General features: G+C 54.1%; 1 protein-coding gene across 1 annotated transcript in view; it reads left to right on the forward strand.

The window, feature by feature from the left end:
- The window catches only part of LOC122389151 (neural-cadherin-like), a 145,772-nt gene that overhangs the window by 27,527 nt on the left and 93,582 nt on the right, over window positions 1-24,663 (forward strand). Inside the window, exon 2 of the mRNA XM_043380884.1 lies at window positions 11,310-11,425. Coding sequence (XP_043236819.1) covers window positions 11,310-11,425 — 116 coding nt within the window. The remainder of the gene's footprint in view (window positions 1-11,309; window positions 11,426-24,663) is intronic.

Raw genomic sequence — 24,663 nt, forward strand, 5'->3', positions numbered from 1 at the left:
GGTACAGCAATAATTACGCCGCCGCAGGCACAGCCGCGCGCCGGCGCTTCACAACTGATGTCAGTGGCGCACTAGTAAACAACCGCTACCAACTCGCCACTGCTGTGTCTACACGCTATACACACATCATAAACCGCATGAATGTTCGCGGTGTGTCAGCCCCGATAGCTGACTGCCTCAATGTCTCGACAGCTGACTGCCTCAACTTGTCTCGATAGCTTGCTGCCCCTGTGCCTCCGTGCCTCAGCCCTCGCTGGAAAGTCCGGCGGTCCCGTCTAAAATCGACCCGCGGTGGCGGTGTTCGGCCCACGCAGAGGTCCGACCGGTCCATAGCTCGGTCACAGGAGGTGTCATCGATTCGAGCCCGGCCTGCACCGCGTGAAAGCCGTGTCAAACAGGCGGCCCCATGAAAAGCCACACCGCCGCTCCATAAATTGTTCGCTATCATCGTGTGTTAAAAGGGCGTTCGTGTAAATAATTAACACGAATGGAGTCCAAGATAAATTATGCAATTTCCAGAAAGCCAATACATGCTCTGTCACTTAAGAAGTATACCTTCATGTCAGCATTTTGAAACGATTTATTTTTTCGACTTTCGTTTGCATCATTTTACTGCTAGTTTTATTTACGTATTTCGCTGTGTGGTTGGTATTTACGTGTTCAGCCGTGAACCGACCGGGCATGCTGATCATATAATTAAAATTATCTATGCTAACGAAAAAATATTAGCAGTGGAAAGCATCAGATGCATAGCAGTATACCTGTATGCAACATACTTTCGCTTTTGCACGTTAGCAGCACAATACCTGCACATTTGTCCCGTGCACTCCGCAAATACCTGCACCTCATGTGTCGCGGCCCGGTGCCCCGCAGTGGTCACGGCCCTTGCCTTTGGAACGTGTCATGGTGGGCGATAGCGAGACCGACCGCGGGGAACAGTAGAAACTGGATCACCGGTGACACATGACAGAGCTGCGGCGGGTACGGTTCGACTCTACAGCGCAGGTCACAGCGGCAGGTCACAGTAGAACGTCACAGTGGCCACAGTTACCTGTGGACCACAGTGGAGCCCACAGCCCGACCTCAACCGAGTGGTATTCCTTTGCGTACCATTACGCGCTGCAAAACAACACACTCACCGCAGAAACTCGTGGGGGTGGGTGGATGTTCAGCGGCCGAGCAGCGATATAGACCCACTCAGGCTGAATATTGCCCGCAACTGCCGCCGGTAATGAAGACAATGACACAGTGGAGTTTGTTTGCAATCGGAGGCTTTATTAAAACTTTGGCCTCGATGGAGCTGTCGGACTCGCTCAGCGAAAACCCAGCGCGCTGCGCTGTTTTCATAAGTCGAGTTGAACTAGCCACTGGGGAAGTTGTGCGGTTGTTTTCCGAGTGCCGGGCCTAGTGGATGTGCTGGCGGGGGGGGGGGGGGGAGGGGGCTGCGTGCCGACTATAATCAGACCCGGCGTCAGACGGTAACCACCGGCGCTACCGCGTCACGGCTTAATTCGGCCATCCGTCAGCCGTCCAGGTTGGACCGAGGAGGGCCGGGTCGGGACGGGTGGGCCGGAGCCGTGGGCCGGCCTGAGGGGATGGTATGGAGACGTGGGAGCAGTGTGCTGGTCGGCAGGCTCTGAATTCGGTATGATGCAGGAATCTGCAACACCCACGCCGTGCAGGGACACGTCCCTGTCTAGCACAGCTGCTCGTGGCGTAGGCGACCCGCCGCTAACCGTTTCTATTATTACCCGTTCAGGAGACGCACGACTGAGAATCATGTCGTTCCTGGGAAACGTGAAATGGCCTCCGTTTCTCCTAAATATAGCGGCGGGTCGCAATTTCGTGCCGGTGTCCATCTGGATGGAGGCGGGTCCGTGCCTCCTCTGTCTCCGGCTGCCTCCAATTTCCATCGGCGCCGCCGTCGCTCACGGCCGTCCCACCGAGTCGCGGCGGCACAAATCACGGCCGGGAGGGGACCGGACGGACGCGGCCGGGCCGCGGCGCGCTGCAGTGAGTCAGACGTCCTCTGCCGGTTATGATATGACTCCGGGCCGACCGCAGCCCTATAAACAACTGGGGGTCGACCGGGGACCCACGTATACTCAGATGGAGGCATTTGGGTTCCCCCTCACGAGCGGGGCCATCGGAGCCGGAGTGCAGAGCCTAATGGGCAGGACTCAGCGAGTGATCGAATGTCGTCATCGTCGGTCCTGTCATGATACAGAGTAGACGGCTCTACGACTTCGGTGATTTGATAAATGCAAACAGCACAACAGCGCCAGCTTTATGGCTTCTTGGTGACATTATGTCGAAGCGTTTTCTCGCGGAGTGTTGAGATTATGCAGCTTTAATCGCCCAGAATCTAAGTTCCCCGAGATGCATTGATATTGGTTCACGAAACGGGCCGTTCAAGGCTTCTGTGTATAATCTACAAAGCATCATTAATCATGTTGGTACCCGTAAATATTGCCATGGTAAGGTCTTTTTGCTTTTATGATACTGAATCTTGTCTACTCAATATGCTGAAAAAGTGATAACACAGTGCACAGGATCAGTGTGAATTGATTCGGCCAATCGCAGCCTTCGTGTATCAGAAGGTCATTCTATAATAAAACAAGCCAGTGTTCGTAAGCAAGTGCGTGCTCGTCTTATACACAAACGCATTTCAAGAGTGTCTTGTGACGCCATTATTTATTCATGCTCTCAGGAATGCTTAGGTTTCATTTTCAGAGTGAAAATTCTTTTTGTATTGAAATATTCGCTGTACCGCACATCTCCTTGATGATGAAAATCAACAGCGCACCAGTTTTTGTTGAGCCTGCTCATAAGCTCACATATGCTACTATCTTCGTCGTTGCTGAGTGTCTGCCGTTGCCCATGATGAAAGGTTGACCTCACAGCTCGTCGCACATTTAGTGTTATAGCTCGTAACGCTCTGCACTAGCATAAAGTTCCAGGCACGGAATATATAGTCTACGACATGGAATGGACAGGAGCTTCGATTAGCATTGCCACGTGTGTAACCAAAAATCAAGGATTTTGCCGGATGAATATCCGGAGATCCGGAGGATGCGGATGAATTTCTTTTCACGTGGGTTTACATTTTCATATATTATCTTAACATTTCATGCATTTTTTCTTAACAATCGTCGAATGATTCGTCTTCAAGGGCCAAGTTGTGACTGTGACTTTGAAATGGTAACCTATATTTTATTGGAAACTTTTAGCACACATTGTTACGGGAGCATTTATACATATTCATTGCATTAGAGTTTTAACATTGGTCTAAAATTAAATGAAATTCGTCTAAAATTTGATGAAGATGAGGAAGTGCGAGCACTCGCGCTCTACTTTCAGGGTCCCAGGATTATATATGGCCTTGGTCCCAGGGCGTATCGGTTCCTACAAGAACGGTACGTCCTTCCCCATCCTCGAACTCTGCGGAGGAAGATGGAAAAAATACAGATGCGACCTGGCTTTCATGACGCTATCTTGGCTCTCATAAAAGAGAAGTTCGCCGGAGCAAGTGCCAAGGACAAGCTGTGCATCATTTCGTTCGACGAAATGCAGCTGAAACCAAGGTTGGCCTACCAGCGGGGTGATGACGTCATCGAGGGCTTCACTGATCATGGCTCTCTCTGCCGCGCCAATGCCTGCGCCGACCACGCCTTGGTCATGATGGTGCAGGTCGTCAGTGTCACCAAACGCTGGAAACAGCCCATCGGTTTCTTTCTGAGTTCCGGAACGACCAAGGCCGTTGTGCAGCAGCAGCTGTTAACACAGTGTGTCCAACGTGTAACAACAGCGGGATTCACTGTGCTAGCTACAACTTGTGACATGTCAAAGAACAACCAGGCGACCTACAGACTGCTCGGAGCTGCGGAAACCGGCTTGTTCACCGTGGACGGGCACGAGGTTGCTGCTCTGTATGACGTGCCTCACATCTTCAAATGCATACGAAATGCATTAATGAAATACGATATTGAAGTAGACGGTGAAGTAGCCTCTTGGAGTCATTTAGAAACACTCTACGCACTGGAATGCGCTTCTTTCCCACGGGCTGCTCCAAAACTAAGCCATAAACACATCAGGCCAAACAGCTTTGAAAAATGAAAGTCAGCTATGCCCTACAGGTGATGAGCCGGACAGTAGCAGCAGCAATCACATTGCATGCGAGTCGACCCACGGCAAGCTCCCGCGCACTGCACACCCGACCAGGGTATATTGAGCTCCCGACTGCTACTCTCCTCCTGCGCCTCAACGACCTGCTAAACTCTTCCGCCCGGTTCGACCCCTGCTCAAAGCGACGCGCGATATCCAGCCTCCATCCAGCAACGGCGGGAGAACACATGCAGTTTCTTCAGGAGAGCGACGCCTGGCTGCAGCGGTGGACGGTCGGTTTCGGCGCCAGCATCGACTCCATTCGAGGACTGCGACAAACGATAAAAGGCGTGGTGAAAATCTGGGACTTGTGTCAGGCTGCTGGGTGCACGTTCCTGTGCACTCGCCGCTTAAACCAAGATCCAAGCTACTGAAAATGAAAGAGTTTATCTCGGTAAAAATTAGGCACATACACGGTGCCTGTGTACCTACTTATAATGAAGAAACATTGTGACAACGTTTGAAACGTTTAACACAACCCCTCCTCTAAATGCATTTATGAAACGTGAGTGGGTCAATAAAGGCAACTCAAGTTTTAACTGTAACAAAAAAGCACTTCTGGGCACGTAAATGGGGTAAATGTGGTAAAATGTGGTAAAATTCACCGCCCCATATCGCCTCTACCGGAAATCCGTTTTAACCTCCGAAGGACATTGGCAATAGAGCAGGATCGTTCATGTGTATCAAAACAGCCGGCAACTTTCTATCGCAGCGAAAGGTTGGCTAGGACGAGAGTCATTGCTTTCACTGACTATGACAAACCTACTCGAACGGATTTTCACCTAGGAAGTTACCAAACGAATGTTGAAAAATACATCAGCACCATGAAAAAACCTTACCCACCATGCTCAGCAACGCCGCCTCCCGCCGGCGTCCACCGGAAAAGGGCGGCAAACGAGCGAAGCTTAAATTGTCAGAAGTGATTCCAGACAGCAACACCTGATTAGAATAAAATGCACCTTCTCATATTGCCCCGGTACCCCGTTATGCCCCACCTTCCCCTATTAGTTATAGGTCTGGCAACTATACTTTCATCCTCGTAAAGGAAGTAACCACAGCGAATCCGCACGACTAAATCATCAGGTCGCCAAAAACTCGGCAGTTACAGGAAATCTCGATCTTGTCCATTCCATGTCGTAGACTATATATTCCGTGGTTCCAGGTGAAGCCCACGCTTTAACGCGTCAGCTCCATGGACAGACACGTCCGCAACATGGCTCCGTGCAATGCGGCGCGGCGCGGCACGGGCACGGCGTAGGGTACTGCTCCGTGGCGAGACGTGGCACGGCACGGCGTGGCGTGGTGCCGTGTGCCGCTCCGTGGCGTGGCGTGCTCGTCAGCCGGCAGGGCACACCGGCCGGGTCACGGCATGTAGACGCATTGTGTCCGCCCGTCAGCCTCCGAGCCCGTGCTCCGCCGTGGCTCCGGCTGTGCCGTACCGTCGGACCGTGACTGCACGGAGTCAGGGCCGGCGCCGGGACGGGACGGGCAGCTGACACGTACCGCAGCCCGGCGGCCCATAGAACCCCGGCCGTGACCCGGCCCGACGCAGGTCAATGGCGCATTCAGCCGTGCCTCTGCCGCCGCCACCGCAGCCGGGCCATCCGCTTACGAAACACGCCAGCCGGCCGGTCGAGAGAGTTCACCGGCCGGCGCATTCAGACATGTATTTTCGTCGATTTCGCCGCATTCAGATCCATTTTCACGGCCTTTGACGCGGCTCTCCGGCGGTACAAAGGGCAAATTCCAGGCGCACATCCCGCGGCCGGCCCGGCGCACAGCGGCACCCGGCGCGGTGGCACCCAGCGGCACCCGGCGGCACCCGGCCGGGCCCGGGGTGCGCCGTTGAATGGGCCCGTCGGCCGGCCGCCTTTTGACCGGGCGGCCCTTCTCTGGCGTCCGGAATGGCGCTGTTGTCGGCCGTGTCGCCGGCGCCGCCGCCATAAATCGGCAGCCGTCACCGGCGCTCAATGGCCTCCAATGGCGACCGGAGTAAACGGCGCTCTGCAAAAACAGCGCCGCGCCGCCCCGAGATGGTGAGTTATCTCGGCCGGAGCATTCAGCCGCACCGCGACGGCACCCAACACGTGACGCCAATTAAGCCGCCGAGCTGGTAATGGCCCGCTGCCGGTTGCGGTGAGGATGGAGGGGGCGTTCTGGGAGTCTGGCGACACTGGGTGGGAGTTTTGGTGATGTCTCCCCACTCAAAGAATCGAGGAAGCCATTAAACGGCTCCACCGCGCAGCCACGAGCAATGCATCGGGCGTTGCTCGATTTTGCGATGCAATTTGACTGCATCAAACGGGCTGTTTCTTCGCGGAAATTCGTCATTTGACCAGCGACCTGACTTGCGCGGTGACTAATGTCTGGTAATTTGTCACTGTCAAGTGCCGGTGCACAGGCCCAGGTAGCATTAGGACGGGCGGGGTCCCGCCGGCCAGGCGGTCCGTTCCACATTCTGCGCTCGTAAAGGACACCCCTCGCGCGACACGCCACCGACTCGCGACCTTTCCGCTGACATTGGGACGCCCACAGGGTCCCGTTGTGCCGCACCAGTCCCATGGGAGTCGCGGAAATAACTGGCAGAAGCGGCTTCTCGACACGAGCGTTCCGGCTGCCTGGCGATGCGCGGCGCATCGCGCTGTGGAACGGAACTCAGAACATGGGTGCGTCCGCGCGGCGCAGCTGCCACCCTAGTCGCCGCGGAAACAGCGCCGCTCCCGCAGCACTCGACACGTCCTGTTCCGCCCCAGCTGCCGAGTCAACCCTGCGGCGGCGCTATCTCACCCTCTCGAGCCTCTCGTCGGCCCGCCGACACTGGTGGCCCCAGCGCTGAGCCGACGATCGGGCCCGCTCGTGCCGCGAGGGCCGCCCGCGTGCGGTGTCGGGTATCGTCCTCGTGACGCCGACAGCACGGCACCGTTTAATCAGCGCCGCTCGCCCGTGACGCCGTGACGGGCCGGTCCGGCACGTGACGGGTCGTGACCCGGCCCCGCCCCCAGCCGACCCGGTGACCTGGCTGACCCGGGGGCGGACCGGACCGGTGGCCGGCGCGTGCGGGCCCGTGTGACGTGTGTTTGTCGCGACAGTCGCGGGCCCGGATTACGTGGGACACACAGGAAGTGAGAGGATCCTGAACATCCGGTGCGGCTCGGCTCGGCGGTGGAGAGAGTTCTCACGCTGTGGACTCACGTAGACCAGGCGAAACGTCCATGACCCTGTACCGAAAAGACGCAACTTCCGGAGCGGGTGCCAATGGTCGGCGTAAATATGACGTGCGCGAGGAAGAATAGCGTCTTCAAGACATTCAGCTGTAATGTTCTGCCTGCATGTAGTGGCAGTGACACGCTGGCTATGCGTGAGCCTATGTGGTCAATGAAATGTTTCACTTACGTGAGTGATCCGGGAGCGCCCTTAGCTCGCGGGTGTGTTGCATGATGGCTAAGCTGTTTGGCTCGCCTGTGAGGCCGTTTTAGCTTCAGCTGCTCCTGCGTAGCTCTGGACCGGGTGTGCAGGCAGTGGGTTGTTTGCTCGGCTCCGAGGTCTCTGTGGTCCCTCCGATAGTTCCCGGGTGTGCGAATGCGTGGTCAGTGAGTTGTTTGCCGCCTCCTCCGTGTCTCCGTTGTGACAGATTGCGTGCGGTGTATCACGGCGGGCCCGGCTGGGAGCTGACGAGGATCGGACCGTATAGCCGCCGCGGGTCGGGCTCTGTTATCAGCGCGACGGTCCGCCGGTCAGCAGCAGCTCGGCTGTCCCGCGGCTGACTCATCCCCTGGCCCCTCACAACCCCCCGCCGGCAGTGACCTCCCCTGACCTGCGGCCTCAGTCAGGGTCTCCAACGGACCTCGACTGGCTGACCCGGCTCGGCCGCTGATGAACGTTTTCCTTTGCCGCGCCGACAGTCCGTACTTTATCAGCGCTGATGTTGATTGACTCTTGTTCGAACCAATAACGCGGCACTGCAAGCTTGATGAGTCAATTGTTGGCGGGGCTGCTCAAGCTCATAGTTCAAAGTTCAAATATCGCAAAATATTGGCGTATCGTCCGATCCCGAAATGAGTTTACTCAGCGCGATATTTGAAACAGGTTTTTCATGATATCTTACAACAGTATGCCTACCACATGTTAACACACTTTTTATACCTACCGATAATTTTGTTGGTAGTTTATACCTACCATGCGCAAATGAGACACATCACGATCAATTGTAATACCTATATACTTCTTTTTTTTAGGGTAGTATGTTCCAAACTTCACGTACCTACTCTTCAATTATTTCATTCACATGGACATTCTTATTACATTCCTTGATCATTTCCCTTATGGTTGGATGTGTAAATTATTTGAGGGGAAATAAATTTTAGACTCCTCGAGTAGCCACGCTAAGGACCAATTGACTTGTCAGATCCCTCCCCTCGCCCAATAAATCGCCGGCGTAGCGGTGAAGAATGAATCTTCGAAGACGCCCACGTCCTTGACATATTGTACACGGATAACCCGATCTGCCTGAGCCCCACAAAGGCTCTCGAGGTCCGTGAAAACCCCTGTCAGCTGTGTTAGCCGGCCAACTAGCGCGCAGCCGGCCAGCCCGCTTGACTTGCGTTTCAGCCGAGCCACAAGGTTGCCGCTTTGTCATCAATTGTACCATAGGCGCCACTCCGATCTAATAGGGGTTTTCACTTGCAAATTTGCATTCATCCTGCGGCCCTGATAAAAGCGTGCGCCTGCAGACCTTTCTTTTGACGTTCCACTCGGCTACAAACTAGGAAAAAAATATAAAATGCGTTCGCTTTGAGACGGCAGTTAGACTGAATAGGGCGGAATTTGTGAAGCTGAATGGCCAGAGCGGTACTTTGTGTCATGAGAAATCAGCTAATATCACATTACACCTATTGATGCGCAGCGAAGAGGAAGTGGGGGCAGGCGGGCCTGAATCGGGGCCATCGTGTCTAGGAGGCCGCTCCAGTGTGGCGCCCCTTCCAGGCTGTCGCTGTAATGACCGTCCTGGACGGAACAGAGACACGCTCAGTTGCCACGCTGTCCTGCTGCCATCATTGTAAGTACGTTCACTCAGCTGACTGAGTGAATGTAAAGTATAGTTACATAGCCTATCGAGTTCAGTCCGGCTGGCCGCCATCCGTCACTAGTTCACTGAGTTGTTCACTGGACAATGGACACCGAGTGCGCGTTGCGCGCGGGCTTGATATAGATCTCAACCAGTTGTCCACACACCGCTTGAACACGACCATTCACCAACCACCGCGACAGCGAGCGCGCAGCGAGACTGTTCTGTCAGAGGAACAGACAAGTTGGCTACGTGAACAAACACACGGCTGCGGCGGGCGCGCCATCCATCTGCATTTGTTCCGACCCGTCACGGGAGCGCGGTCGGTGCCGGTGCTCCAGCACGGCCGCACGGCCCGTGTCGTGCCGGCCGGTCGCCGCTGCCAGGAGAGAGACGGACGCGTGACTGTGGTCGATCCGTCAGTGCGCGTCGTTCCCGCTGTCGGAGACGCCCACCGTGCGCGCTGCTCTCACGCTGCGGCCCGCTGGTGCCCGCTGATGTGGCGTACCTGCGCACCTTGACGGGCTGAGGCAGGCGCTGAAAGGCGGGCACCCGGAACGGCCGCATTTCCCAGGGGACCGTCCGCCGCCGGCGGCCCGGCCAGCGCTGAACTGGAAACGTCAACCACTTTGGGATAGTCGCTTCTAAAGCCGGTATTGATTTTAAACTTTGCTTGAAGTTTGCTGTTTCACAATTTGTCTTCAACTCTTTCAGATAATTGACGTATGAACATGTGTCATTCACCGGAAAACCCATCTGTGTCCAACTTGACCGCATGGGCCGATCCCGAGCTGATGATCTCACATTCTGGTTTGTTAGACATATTCGAGCTCGCGCTTTTGCTGTCACCATCGCAGCGACCTGTGTGTGCAGAGGGAGTAGGATCGCCTCGTCGTTTCACGGCTGTTGCGCTGCTTCTCCTAGACCACGTATGCGCTCTGACCCGGCGGCCGTCTCCGGCCAGGTGCTGCCTCCCTCCTCTGTACGTCTCCGTCTGCCACGTCCTCGTCCTCGTCCTCGTCCTCGTCATCGTCCGTCGTGTTGGTCGTCGTCTGGGACGTTAGTCTCAGAACTATGAAGCGCGCACGGTTTGGTGAGCGGAACGGGCGCGTGGGACCGGGCCGGTCGAGCTGCGGTCTCGGCTCCGCGGGACGCCGCCAGCGTCACGCCTGACCCGTCACGGGCGTCACGCCTATGCGTCACGAACCAGCGTCACGGGATGTAAAGACTGTGACTAACACTCCGTGATCCAGCCTGAGGGAGCGGTCCTGTTTGTGAATTCGGAAGGCATCTTCTGTGAATCGACATTCATAAGCGACTTGGCCAGAAATCGGCAATCTGCGCTGCCGCGATGGGGCGGATAAGCTGGTGATGATCCGGCCAGATATAGAAGGTAGCGTTGGAGCGACGGAGAGGGCTGAGACGAGACGCTTTTTTATTCGTTTGCTGCTTTCAATGAACACAAACTGCACATTTAGCGACAGTTTTGATGCACATTATTTACCCAACGACCATTAACAGGCTTCTGGCAAGTCTGTTCACTGCTGGAATTGCCAATATAGGGAATATCTTATCAGTCTATTAGGTACCACGTAGAGCTGGCTTCCATCCTTCGGGGAGTATCTGAAGGGAGTTGCCATTTAATATTTTGAATGAATTTCATATTCGCTACGAGACGACAAATCATCTCGACTTGTATTAAAAGCAACGAAATGCAACCGGTTAATGTTAACGTGATGGAAATGGGTCTCCGCTGACTGACTTTAGTTTACAATGCACCTGGCTGCCAGGTAGCCTGAATATCCAGACAAAAAGTGAGCTATTCTCAATGGAACTCTCTTACTTCTCAGGCATCGAACATGTTTGCTTTCACAGCCTTCCTGTTCCGACCGCAGGTCTCCGAGTAGTCTGTTGTTTGGGTGACCGGCGACCGCAAGTGTCGACCTTCCATCACCGAACGTTAACCACCGACCGCCGACTGTCGGTCCATCCCTGACCCACTGACCACCGCTGACTGCTAACCGCTGATCGCTGATCGCTGACCGCTGATCGCTGACCGGTGATCTGTTTGTCTCCTCAGGTGGCGATGCTCGGAGGCGGCGGCGAAGGAATGAAAACATCCCGAGCTTCGAGCAGAAGCTCTACACCATCCGAAGCGTCACCGGTGACACGAAGAACAACACCTTCCTGATCCGGGTATGTCGTTAGCTCTGGGGAGCACACCGCCGGGACCCCGTCAGACGGCAGCGCGCCGCGCCGGCCAGCTTACCGCGCGCTGATCGGACGAGGGCCGTGGGTAGCTTCTGAGGCCGGCTGGGCCCCCGAGGCGGGCTGAAATCGATGTGTAAACATCTGTGGGAGCCGACCATCGGCCGAGAGAGAGGCCGGCAAAAACAGCGCAGATAAACCGGCCAACGACGGCCAATTCGCCGGGCGCCTGTCGGACCGGACGGGGACCGAGCGGGACCGTGGAACCGGGGAGAGTAGAGCCAGTTAGCGCGGCGGTGGGCGGCTCAGGTGCGGGTACCTGGAGGCAGACTGGGTGGCCCAGAGACAGAAGATGGTCTTCTCCGCCGCGCCGTCGGGTCTGAGAGGACTCCAGGGCACGGGTGGTGACCTGTAAGACATGGTCATCCTCTTTGGTCTGGCTCGAGAGACACAAGCTCGTTGGCTGTCCCTTCTTCCGCAAAGAGCGAAAGAGCGAAAATCTCGGCGCACGGCTGACGTGAAGGTCTTCTGACGGATGTTCAGTGCGGGGCTGTTCCATCCGCCGCTGTCGGTTTTGTTTCAGAGGGGAGTGTGGGGAGTGTCAGCAGCCAGACGGACGGGTGCGCCTGGGAGTCTGCTGTTCCCATCTGAGTTCCGCCGGAACCCCACGCCCTCGGCACCGGCGCCGCCTCTGGATCCGAGCTGTGCCGGGGCGCGGCTCTCTCTCACGCCGCGAGATGACGGCCGAGGGGTGGCAGAGGGTTTTTGTCGGCGTAATCAGACTCCTTTGTGCCGACCGAGATCGGGCGTCTATCGCCTTAGTTAGCCGTAATTGAGAGCTCGGTTGATGCGCTGATGCGACGGGAGACGAGCGGCCGCGGGGGGTGAGGCCAGGACCGGGGTGTTACATTTAGGCCTGGGGTCAGGGGTGTATGAGCTAGCTGACCCGCCCGCAGAAGAGCTGAATCACGGTATCAGGCTTATGTCATGGGTTGGTGTTTGTCTTTTTCATTTTACAAAGCTGCTTCTGAGGGCGGGCTCATCAGTGGCTGGTGTGTTGCCTCCCTCCACCGGGCGTCCCCCACTGCAGCTACACTCCACACTGCCAAGTCCGCCCCTGCTCCGATTGTTTGACGTTAATCCACGTCCATCTGTCGGTCCGGCCGGCCTTTGGGTCTGTCCAGGCAGCTTGTTCTCCTCCCTCGGCCTCTGTCACCGCCCTCAGCCCCGCGACCAGGGTCGCAACACGCCTCTTTGTCATGTAAACGAAACATGGGTCGGCGTTTTTACCGCTGCATCATTGAAAACGGAGTGGGCATTGTGCGCCGCCGGGGCCGCTCTCGAGTGGCCTCCATTAGGTCGATCACGCCGGGCTGGCCATTATCCGGTCCGTAATGCCATTATACCGGTGGTAATGATCCGCGTTGACAGCCGCGACGGGGCTATGAGGCGGGCGGCCCGTCTGTTCCACCGTCCGGACTGGGGGGGGGGGGTTGCTGCCTCCTCCCCCCATCCACCGGTCCCGCTGTATCAAGGAAGGTGGCTGTCTGACGCCTGGTGCCCGACTGATGTCCGTAGGGGGCTGCGGTGTCTGGGCCCTTCCGATGGCGCCACGCCCGTGCTTTGTCGCATTGTATGTATGTATGTACACAGCGGCTCCAGTCAACATAGCTCGGATGTTTTGCCGGGCATTGTGGTCTGGAGGTGTGTTCCCTGGACAGCTCAATATGCCCCAGCTTGTAGTGCCTCGTGCCGCGCTCTTGCACCGCGGTGTCTGGGGATCAATATTGGCGCGCGGCGAGGTTTGTGTGCGGCCAGCGTCTGCTTGTTTAAACTGCCGGCAAAAAGTGTGTATATGTCGCCCGACACGCGGCGCGGGCCGTCGACGTGGGGCTCGCGCCAGCCAGCCCCACACCTGGCCCGTTCGCCGGCCGCCGTGGCGCCGTACCGGTCTTGTTAACACCGCCGGGCGGCACAAAACCCGGCGCTGTAGAGGGTTCGAGGAACGCGGGCCGACCGGGCGCCGTCCGTCAGCAGTCTGCAGGGGTCCGCGGCTGCCGTCAGCGGGATACAAACTACATGCCGGCGGCGGATACCCACCACACTCGCCAGCTGCTCGGCCAGATCAGATACGGAGAGCTCCGCGAGATGCTCCCGGGCTGGAGAGACACCCCGCCTGCTCCGGCTTCAATCTGCGTGACGGCGGGGTGCTTCGCCAGGCGGAGGATATAGCTTTTCGCGGTCGGCGTGCGTCGATTGCTACGACGGCTGCCCGCTCGGCCGGCCTCCTAGTGGCGACAGCTGGTGGCATCATCGGTGATTTGTCACCATTTTAGGGCGATGGGTGAGAGCAGTCGGACCGGCGCCGTCATCATCCGTCATCGTATCTGCTGAGCGCCGAGCGCCGATCGGCCGGCCGCCCGACCGTCGCGTCGGTCCAAGCGACCGACTGCGGGAGCTCGAGGGATGGCGTGGCGGGCCGGGTTTATCGATACAGCAGCGAGCAGTCGCGGCCATGGACCCGGCCAGTTCCGCCGATTGCCGGCCGGGAAACGGCCGGCAGTCGTTTACAGGGAGAGGCCGGTGACTTATGCCACCCAGATATTGGCGCACGTTTTTCTGTGGCGCCGCTTTACTTTTGAAGTCCGTTTTTCTTGGGCGTTATTGATGAATTCTGTTTTTCACGGCCGGTAAGCGTGGCCTTAATTTACGCCAGCTGATTTATTCGAACGCCCTCGCGTGGTTGTTTTTCATATGATTACTGAATCGTTACCCCTTGAAGAAAGTGTTCGCGAATTCCATAAAAACTCTGCCTGCGATTAGGAATGCTTCAGCTCGTTACTGATCCATCAATCGCGAGACACGCTCTCCGAGTTCTCAGCGCTGGCCGCGGTCTGCCGTCTCTCCCCCACCTTCTCGCCTTTGGTCAGCCAGCTCGGCGTCGCCGCCTCAGTGATTGGTCCTGATTTGATCACTGGGGCGGCCAATAATGCGGCCGAGGTGCGTGAGCTGGACGCCGAGTGGGCGTGCCGGCTGTCGGTCGGCAGCCGACGGGGCGATCGGTGTCCGACGACCACAGACCGGCGACCTGACCGGCGACTCCAGCGGTGGGGTCAGGCCGTTTGTGCAGCGACGGAAGCGCCGGTTATCCGCTGTGAGGCCTGTCACAGCGGTCCCATTACCCGCCGGACGTGCCATCCTGTCAGTGTGTCGTTTTGCGTGTTACAGCGTCCAGTATGTTGGATTTTTCTCTCGGCAGGTATTTTAGATACGTCGTTTTTGCTGAATGATGACGTGTTTACTGAACCATGACCTTTCGAATTTGTTCTGCTCGCCGTTCCATAGATTGATGATTGACCTGCAAGACGAGAAGACTGCTGTTCAGCGCCCGTCACATTGACTTGTCCGTTACATTGACCTGTCAATATTTGGCGACTGAATTGATTTTACTTCAGCAGCTGGGTCAATGAGAAATGTCCTTGGAATAAATAGGCCCGTAAAGCAGCAGACGTCGACATTATGGACACGGCTCGCGCAATGGCTCGTGTCGGAAAGTTCACCAATATCGGCCAGCACGTCCAAAAGTAATCGCTGAAAAGCTGAGCTTCAAACGGCCTTTCGTTAACAGTTTCGCAGAGCTAGTGCGCCTCACCTTTCCAGTTCCCTGTGTTGGAGCTCGTTAGCTCATAGATTTAATCCCCCTTCCTGCCGCTGTCCGTTTGACCGTGTCGGCTGGCGTCCCCCAGGTCATCCTTCCGGTGCCCCTGCCCCCATCCCCGGCCGCACGCCAGGTGGGCTCAACACTCGCGGCTGAGTACTGCCGGACGGGCCGCCACCTGTCCCTCCCTCCCCCTCAGTTTGGCCGTTCGGAAACGTTCAAACTGAGGCCGGCCGACCGGCACTGGGCCGTAGCGGCGGCGGCGGCGGGCCGTGGCGGAGCAGACCGGATGGCCCCGCCCGAGACGCGTTTCCGCCCCGCTCGGCCCAGCGCAGCGGTGAGTGACCGGCGCGGTGGAGGCCGTTTCCGATCTGTGGCGGCTCCCACCTGGTGTGCCGCCTGAGCCGCCGCCTCCACCGCCGAACGACCTTCCACTACCAGTCCTGCCGTCCGCGCGCCAGCAACGGACGTTGCTTCCTTTTTAAGATGTATCTTTCATTTTGATCGAATCGCAAAGGAAGACGTATTGTAGCCTGACGAAGAACTATTGCAATTGGGTTCTGTGACACTAAGCATGACGACTGTGACGGGAATAAATCCGCTGACGCCGTGGAACGTAGTAAGCTCGGTCCAGCAGCCGTTCCGTTCGCGTCGTGCTCGGTCTGTTTGCCGTTTGCCGTGCTCAATCCGCCGGCCGTTTGCCGTGCTCAATCCGCCGGCCGTTTGCCGTGCTCGGTCAGTCGCCGTCGGCCGCCGGTCACGGGCTGTCGCTGACGATGATGGCGGCAGTTAGCAGCTCCGGGTAAGAGCCGGTGTGCTGCCGACAGAGCCGGACGGCCGTCGCCGCCGGCGCTCCACACCACGAGCCGGGCAGCGCGGCCGACAAATGAGTCGGACCGTGGCGACGACAGGATCCGCTGCCGGCCATCGCTGAACTTCTGCCCGCGACAGCCGCCGATTTTGTTCGCGCCGGCCTCCGATTCATAGAGCTTTCTAAGCTCTCTGAGGTCGGCAGAGGCCACGTGTGGCGCTGGCCCAGCCCGTGTGTCAGGTGGCGTTTCCGGGAAGACATTATCCAGTTGTGGCATGGCTCGCAGAGCCCTTGTCATACAGCTCGCAGCTCAACTCGGCTAGTGACGCCACAGAGCTCAGTCTGATCGTCTCACTGAAAGATGACAGGACGACTAGTTGCTGTGAAGTTCGCGAGTGGAACGTATTTTTGACTGTGCGAGCTAGATCAAAGGGTAGACTAAAAACTAAAGCAAGAGATCCGCTGGCATGCTTCTATACATTTCCAAGTATCATTTTAAATTGTGCGAGATTAAATCTGTCTGGGAGCCTGTCTCGGCAAACAGCCCCCGACATCTGTGTTTGTACAGTCGGATGACTTCCCACGTCGTCGCCTGGCGTGGAGTCCTCATCAGTCCTCATTAGCTCCCGCTCAGCTCGCGTCCTCCCCTCCTCGATGGGCGGTCCCGCGGCGACTCTCGGGCCATCTCATCCGCGACCGACCGACTGTCAAACCCGGCTCGGTCGCTGTCGACGAAGACGGGAGGAGGGGAGGGGGTCGAGTCGACACCGACGCACCGCCCGGCGCGTGCCACTGCTCGACGCTCGATTGTGCCGGTGAGCGATGGGGAGTGGATCTGTGGTGACTTCCGTCCCTTCCAGGCCCGCTGAGCCAGCGCCGACTGAAGGCTGTTTGATTTGTGTGTAGGTGGCATGCATGAAGAAAGGGATGAAGTAGAAGTACAGAGTACATCGACAGAGAAGACGGAGACAATGCAGAGGAGTGGGCAGCTGTAATTCATATTGTCGAGCCCATGGCTCTGCTATGATGATTGATGGATTACGAAAGTTGATATCTGGGCTTTTGGCGATAATAGGTCTGAAGTCTGAACTGGTTACAGAGACGGTCACGGAAGTAGCGGCAGCTAACATTGGATATATCTAAGTGTGTTTGTTGGTATATCCACAACTAGATAATGCAACAAGGATAAATGCTACCTAAATATCGCCAGAGCATGTCATCAATATTGTATACAAAATATTTATTTTTACTGAAGGGACAACACTCGCCGACTACGTGGTCGTTGAACGCTCCTTTCGACTTCCGATACGGAGTGCCGACTGCCGGTAACTGGATCCATTTCGTTTGCCACCTGCCGTTTCCGCATTGGCCGCAGCAGGCGCCACTTACACGACCATTTGTCTGTAATTCGGTGGGCGACACGATTCCAGACGGCGGTGGTGACACTTTGTGAGGTGGTGTGTGACAGCGCCGCCTGGTGTCATTTATCACCTGACACGCCGCGCGCCGCCATGCGCCGCCTGACGCAGTTAGCGCGCCCAACCCGGCGACACACACACACACACACACACGCAGACAAACACACACACAGGCGGCCAGTCTGTCTCGTCGCCGTCGTGAGTGGACCGTTAGACGCAGAGCTGTGGCGACTGCGACGGTTTCGCCACGGGGCCGACTTTCCACCGATTTGCGGTATTTTCCGGCCGATTTCACGAGTCTGGCGGTGGGTGTGTGACCACGCACTGGCGAGCTCCTGTCGTGCCGAGCCGTGCTAGCCACAGTCACTGATTAACGTGCGACGTCCTGGGTAGGCTTTTTAGTTTATGGGGTCCGTTTTATTGGCGGTTAATGGGAGGTCTCTTTCTCGCAGTTCTCAAAATCCGTGCGTTTCGGCGGAACGGCCTATTTGCACGTTTGCAAGCGATCTTCTAATACGTGACTTGGGGAAAATTACTACATGTGGTCTGTGGATATTTTAAAGCATTTATGGCATTCTTTGAGACGAACTATTGCTGATTTCTGAGATAACATTTCAACTGGTGGTGTGAGTTTATTTACTGTCGGGAAACATTTCCACCCGGCTGCCAATTGTGGGACTTTTTCATTTGTACTTAGCGTGTATATGGGAAGTCTGACAAAGTGTTTTTGTCTCGCATGACTGCACTTTTACAATTTGGCTCAAATTTTCGCAGCAAGACAAATGATGTTCTTAATTTGCTGTCCGGGAAAATAAATCACGAAATAGGCTCATCGGCGCGAGCCAGCTGAACACATGTTCGTGAATGATGCCCTAATATAAAACGTTGGACTTGATGTTTTAATAAGGCTGTAGCTGGCCACCAAGTGATTTTTCTCCAGCAGAAATTTTACAGTACGTCCATGTGATGAGCAAAATTTGGTTGAGCATCTGTTCTGGACGGCTTGATTATTTGATGCGCGTTTAAAGGGACCCTCCCACCTTCAAAAAAGTTAATGAATTGGCATAAAAGTGATGTAGCGTGAATCACAAAGAGCGAAAATGAACATCTACCAAATTTTACCGGAAAATATTCACCCGTTTTCGAGATATAAAACTTTTATTTTTGCTTACTTTTTGGGAAATCCGCTGTTTCTATGACGTCACATAAAGGTTTTCTTTACGTCGGCATTTGGAAGCAATAGTTTGGTATCAAAGTGCGACAAATATTGCGCGAATGATGCGTTTATCTTATCAAGGTCAATATATGATGGCCAATAAAGGATTCCAGGACAATTCTTATGGCATTTCTTTGTATCGCAATTCTTCGTCTGCAAATCTTCGTCAGGGCATTTAATTTTATTCGTACCTATCGCATTACTTTGTCTCGCGCCAGGGTATATGAAAATCGGCTCGCATTTCTTCTTCAACGCAAATATATGCAAGAGTAAGCATTGAGGGACAAATAAATGCACCGACGAAGATTTGTAGACGAAGAAATGCGGACGAAAAATTGTGCTACGAAGAAATGTCATGCGAGGATTCGTTCGGGTACCATGACATTTATGTGATTTCAAAGTCAAGGTTCACAGCTGATCTGCTAAATCAAGCCAAGAATCCAAACTATCAAAAAACTATAAATATTTGTTTGTCTGTCACAGAGGTCTCAAGCAATATAAGGTTGACATATGTTGAATCAAAAATCTACTGCCACAACTCACATCTCCTGCCTTAGTTTATCATTGTTGTTTTAACTTGCTTTCAAGAGAAACAGAAGCCAGTATCTGATATCACTTCAGATGATTGTTTCAAGATCTGAGTTCAAATGGAAATAAAAGCAAGATCAAGATGAAACAGGGATTATTGCTGTTAAAGTAGTTTGGCCATGATACAACAAGCACATAAATCATTAGCCAAATCAAATACTGGTTGGTTTGTCAAGATGTTTGTTGTCTGTCGTCTGTCGAGCTGCTATGAACACTGAATGCTCTCACTCTTACTTTAAAGAGAGTAGTTTAAGTTGAATGGTAGTGAGCTGTAATTAGACAAAGCAGCTATTCAGTGCTCACATCAAGCCAGGCTAGGAAATGGCATCAACTGTGGTGGGAGGAAGCAGGTTCGGCAGCCCTATGTTGTAAACTTCTGTTATGTCTTGTGTTTGATCAACTGATGTTTTCTGCTCTGTTTTGTGCAGTGATAGTAGCAGGTAACTGCATGCTTGTCAAATTATGTGAATAAACGAATTCATAACATTGCATTTTTCTCTCCATGCAAGGAACAAGTAAGATGTAGAAAATGTAATAGAGGGCTGCATTGCTGATTTTGCACTTTATCAGAGCTTTATTTAGAATTGCTTTCCTGAAAGCTACACACAGGCCACAGTGCTGAAATTCACAATGTCATAGCTTTTGGCAGAAAAAAGAAAAGACTTACCTAGGTAAAATTGGCTGAAAGTATGGCAGAGCAGGTCTTGATGCGTATGCCCATCCGTGTGCTTGCCGAAGCCGAACTGACTGCAACACATTTAACTCTGACCCACCATGGTGGCTGGCATATCCTGAACTTTCACCACTCTAAACAAGACAACTTTCAGCCCTCAGCATTGTATTAAAACACTGTACAAAACACTCAAAATTTGTTTCAGTGCCATCCACGGACAACATCAGTCGCCATTCACCAGGCCAGTAAAAACAGAATAGATAATAGCTTCAAACCCATGTAGTCAGAGTTACTAGGTCTGCACCTCAAAACAAAATCCAGGTGACGTGACATTCACCTCGCCAGTAAAAAACAGGTACTTAGGTAACGTAACAGCTTCAAATCTGGTAACATGTTGGTCGGACTTTACACTACAATATTTACATGGAATAATATGATACCAAACAATAGTGCAACCATTCTGGACAACAAAAGTGTATGATAAAATTAATTTAGAATACTCTGGCAGCATGATTTACGAGCACAGGCAGGTGTTACCTACCAGCCTTCTCAATGCTCGTAAAACCAACATTGTAGTTTTGATTTTACCTTACATGATAGCACACTTGGCTGCAATGGCACATTTAATTTAATACTGTGAAAAGACCAGTTATAACCACTTCACAAGCACAATTGCACCTCATGCCGACATCCTTTTCCAAAGACAGTCAGCAGCGTCTTTCGTCAAAACTGGAAGATAAATCCCCTTTCAACTGTTAACATCAAAAATATTTCTTCATGGTGTGACTGTGATCTCCATATGGAAACCTTGCAGGAAAAGAATTAATGTCAATTGTCAGCTCTTCAAATTTCTTTGGACTTTAAGGGCCTGTTCCAGCGCCTCCAGTAGAAATTCTTGACTGGAGGCTCTACCAGAGGTTTTACTGGAGGCGCTGGAACGCAATCTGGAGATTTCTGGAGATTGGCATCACATATACCAAAAGAATGACGATTGTTCTCTCTTGAAACGCAAAATTTGTCTTCAATTTTATTAAGAAAGATTAACAAAATTGTAGCAATGTAATATTCTTTACATTCAAGTAGTAAAATAATCAGTCAAAAGTCCTTTGTTTACATTCGTGATTGTCAAATGTGCGCCATAATTGTAGACCAGAGCCTCCAGAGAAATTTGGACCTCCCAACTCTCTGGAGGCTACTGGAGGTTTCTGGAGCTTTGGTGAGAGCTTTCTGGAGCTTTCTGGAGGCGCTGGAACGCTCTCTGGAGGATTCTAGAGCTTTCTGGAGCTTTCTGGAGGTTTCTGGAGGCGCTGGAACAGGCCCTAACTTGCAGTACCATATCCAGTTTGCTTTGATATTTTGTTTTTTATTCCATGTTGAAGTTGAACACCAAGCTCCAGATATAGCAGGCAGCTTGATCATCTTCGGCCTTGGTATAATATCAGTCCAAGTTCCAGTGGTGGGTATCTTCTAATATTCAAATTAAAATGAAAAGCAATAGGCTTTCTCAGCGCCGACGACGGATTTCACGTTGATAAAAAAGGGAGCTCAAGGTCAGCAAAACTCGGGTTCAAGGAATGGCGGGCGTTGAAATGACTGCTGACGTCATCAAAAAACCGCTAATGGTTAAGAGATAGGGACTAAGCTGGTCCCACCCTGCAAGTAAAGGGAAGAAATTTCTTGAACACCATAAAGCTGCGGGGGTTGCGACCAGGATAAATGGTGGTTTCTGAGCCTGGCCGCAAACTTGGCTATCTCAACTCAAAACTAATGTTAAGGTGGGATGGTCCCTTTAACCTCAATTTGACAGATGCGTAAAACGTGTTTCGTGCATGCTATTCATTAACCCTCCCCAATCGCCAAATTGTTATATTTAGGGCAGCCAGAAAGGATCACTCAGACTATCGACCCCGCAAAAAGCGGATTTGATTTCCAACAGCCCTTAGAAGTATGCTTACGCCTACATGTGCAATTTTTTTCTTTTCTTTTCTAGTCGCCACTCTATTCTGACGTATAGCGGGTCACATCTGTGAAGGTGCCACCAATTAGATCAGCACTGCGCCGGTAAGCATCTGAAGGGCCGTCTCCAACGCACTGACCTTTCACCGGCGCCGGGCTGACGACGAACGGACGGCCTTTGGTGCCGAAGGAGTACGGAACAGCTCGCTCTGTGATCCTCAGACGCCGGCTGGGACCCCCGAACAGGTGAAGTGGAAGGTTGAGAGGAAGGTGGGCGTCCTGTGACGCACATATGGCCACTACGCAGTTCCACGACTACATACTAAGCTGTGCGCCTCATTGCACTCCACATCTGTGTTTTTTAACACAATGAGCTCCTGAGTTTACAATGAGTTATGTCGCTGTAACACTGTACTCTATTATACTAAATGCCCACCTATCGTTTCTGTCCCAACCTCAATTTATTGTCAATTATATCAGCCCAATCGGCTCCTGCCCTGTGTGGGCTGCAGTGAGCCCTGTGACTACCCGGTGCTGACGGCCCTGCGGTCGACCCGTTCACCGTTCCCGCTGCCTGTCGAGCCCACTGATCCCTCCAGAGGCCCCGTCTGTAGCCGCCGGCGTCACCGCGGACTCATCCGAGCCGACTGGAGCTCAGACAGCTCGCGCCGAGCTTCCTAAGCCCCCCTGACTCCGAACAGCCGAGACGGCATCCGGTTCTCAGAGCGCAGCGCTGGACTGAGCCCTCGCGAGATTGGTGCAGCCCTGATATCGGGCACGGCTGGTCACAGTGGTCACTTGCGCCGACGAAATTCGAGTCGTGAGCGAGCCTACTGGCTAGTGGTTATCGAGCGTGTGAAATTAATTTCTTGTGTAATTGCAAAAATTCATAACTGGGTGAATATCTACTGGAATAAGTTCTTTAGTTAAATGCCATTTAACCCTTATTAGGTCATTCCTCTTTTGAGTAGTCTATTTTTCATTTGCATTTAGCACATTTTTTGGCATTTTCTTTGTTGTATATTATATTATCCTCACATGACTCGACGTATTGATTCCCAGCAACCGGATACATTATCGTTATCGGTGGTGGGCTTATGTGATTTAGACGGCAGTTGTGATGATTCTCACAAATGTTGTTGAAATCTTGTTCCATTTGTGCTGCGAATCTCTACTAAGTACCTAAATCTTTCAGCGGATAACAATTAATAACATTGTAGTTCCGACATCAGCCGTCCGGCATTGCCAGCATTTCAGAGGCAGTGGGCCTCGGGCTGTTTGTGAGTTGTCCTGATCTCATTTCCAGTATAGTACGCTGCTTGCAATGGTTTCCTCTGGTCTGGTCCCTTTGGCCCTCCTCTGGATGCATGCTCCTACGCCTACACATTGCACTATCCACTGTGATTGATTAGACAAAGGTCCCGATATTCCGCCGGATCATTCCGATTAACGGGAATAGCTGTCGCTCCAACAGTCTGTAGATTAGGCAAGGAATAATGCTAAATACTATTTGCATGTCTCGTTAGATCTCGAAATAGTAAGATATCGTTAGATGTCGAGGTCGGGGGATGCCCGAGGTGGCCTTCAGTGGTCCGAGGGGACGCTGGTCTGGTGTCAGTGATGAGCCGCTGACATTTCAGCTGTGAGAACCATCCACCCACGTCACAATTCCACCGTGCTCATCCAGCATCCCCAGGCTGGGCCCAGTTTGTCCCTGGCGGCGAGTATCCGCAGGTCGCGGGGTCGCGGGCTCGCGGCCGGTCGTCACCCCGACGTAAAGGGTCGCTCGGAGGGACGGCCGCCCTCGGACAGGAGAAGGGTCCGGCGGATGATGTCTGTTCATCAATCGTCGCCTCGTTTCCGATGTCCCGCGAGTGGCGTGTGTCCTTTCAGCGGTGCCGTCAGCCACCGATCGGCTGTCGGTGGTTTGATGGAGCGCCGCCGACCCCAGTCGACGGTCACATTCGTCCATCGCTGAGGTCCCTTTGTCGTCCGGCCGCCGGACAGTGCAGGGGCGCCGGGCCACCGATATACATACGTAACGGGCTCTGCCGCCCCGTGCGCCGGTGGGGGAGGGTGGCGCTGCCACTGACGACCCGTGACTGGCCGGTCGGTATTGATGGTCCCCCGGATAGCCCCCATGGCGTTCCGAGCGGCTGACTCGACTGAAACGCGGCATTATACGACGATATTTGCGACAAACATGGCAGAGCGATGGTCGCGAGCGGGACGGCGCGGCGTACAAAGCCAGATGACTAATGCGTGCGCTATATTATACGTTATGCCAGATCCAGGCGGAGGTGAGAACATGTTTATGTGCCGCGGGTTCGTGCCAGTGCTGCATTGTGTTCGCGCTGTGCATTGTTCGCGCACGGAGCCGCAATTCAGTCGGGCGGGGCAGATGACCTCGACTGCATTCACGGCAGCCATCACGGCACTGCAGTGTGCACGGCTGTAGTTGCAGCCATATGCGGTTCTTGGCTGTATCCGGTGATCGTCTGGCCACCGGGCGTCATCCGAAGCCAGTGTTAGCCATCGGTAGTTCCAGGTAACCATTGGCAGTGATAACAATTGGTAGTCAGCGGTAACCATCGTTAGTCACAGGTAACCATTGGTGGTTATAGGCAACCATTGGTCCCTAGTGTAAGACACATGCGGTAAAATGCATCGGTCATGATTGCAGCCAGTAGCGTCATTCAAACTGTGCATTGTTCACCGATGTGGCCGCCGCCGGTGGGGAGGGGAGGGGAGGTGCGCCAAGGCCACCGGGCGGCGCACCGTGCTATTAACGCCCGGGGCGTTTTATCGCCGCACGGGGACCACAATGGTCGAGTGCCGTCACTGCCGGTCGCCGAGTGAACGGGTCAGCGGGGATTTGGAGGAGCAGTGCGGGCTTCGCCTAGCGG

The sequence above is a fragment of the Amphibalanus amphitrite genome, unplaced genomic scaffold (assembly GCF_019059575.1).
Source record: "Amphibalanus amphitrite isolate SeventyFive unplaced genomic scaffold, NRLGWU_Aamphi_draft 000345F_arrow, whole genome shotgun sequence".
In the NCBI taxonomy this organism is placed as follows: domain Eukaryota; kingdom Metazoa; phylum Arthropoda; class Thecostraca; order Balanomorpha; family Balanidae; genus Amphibalanus; species Amphibalanus amphitrite.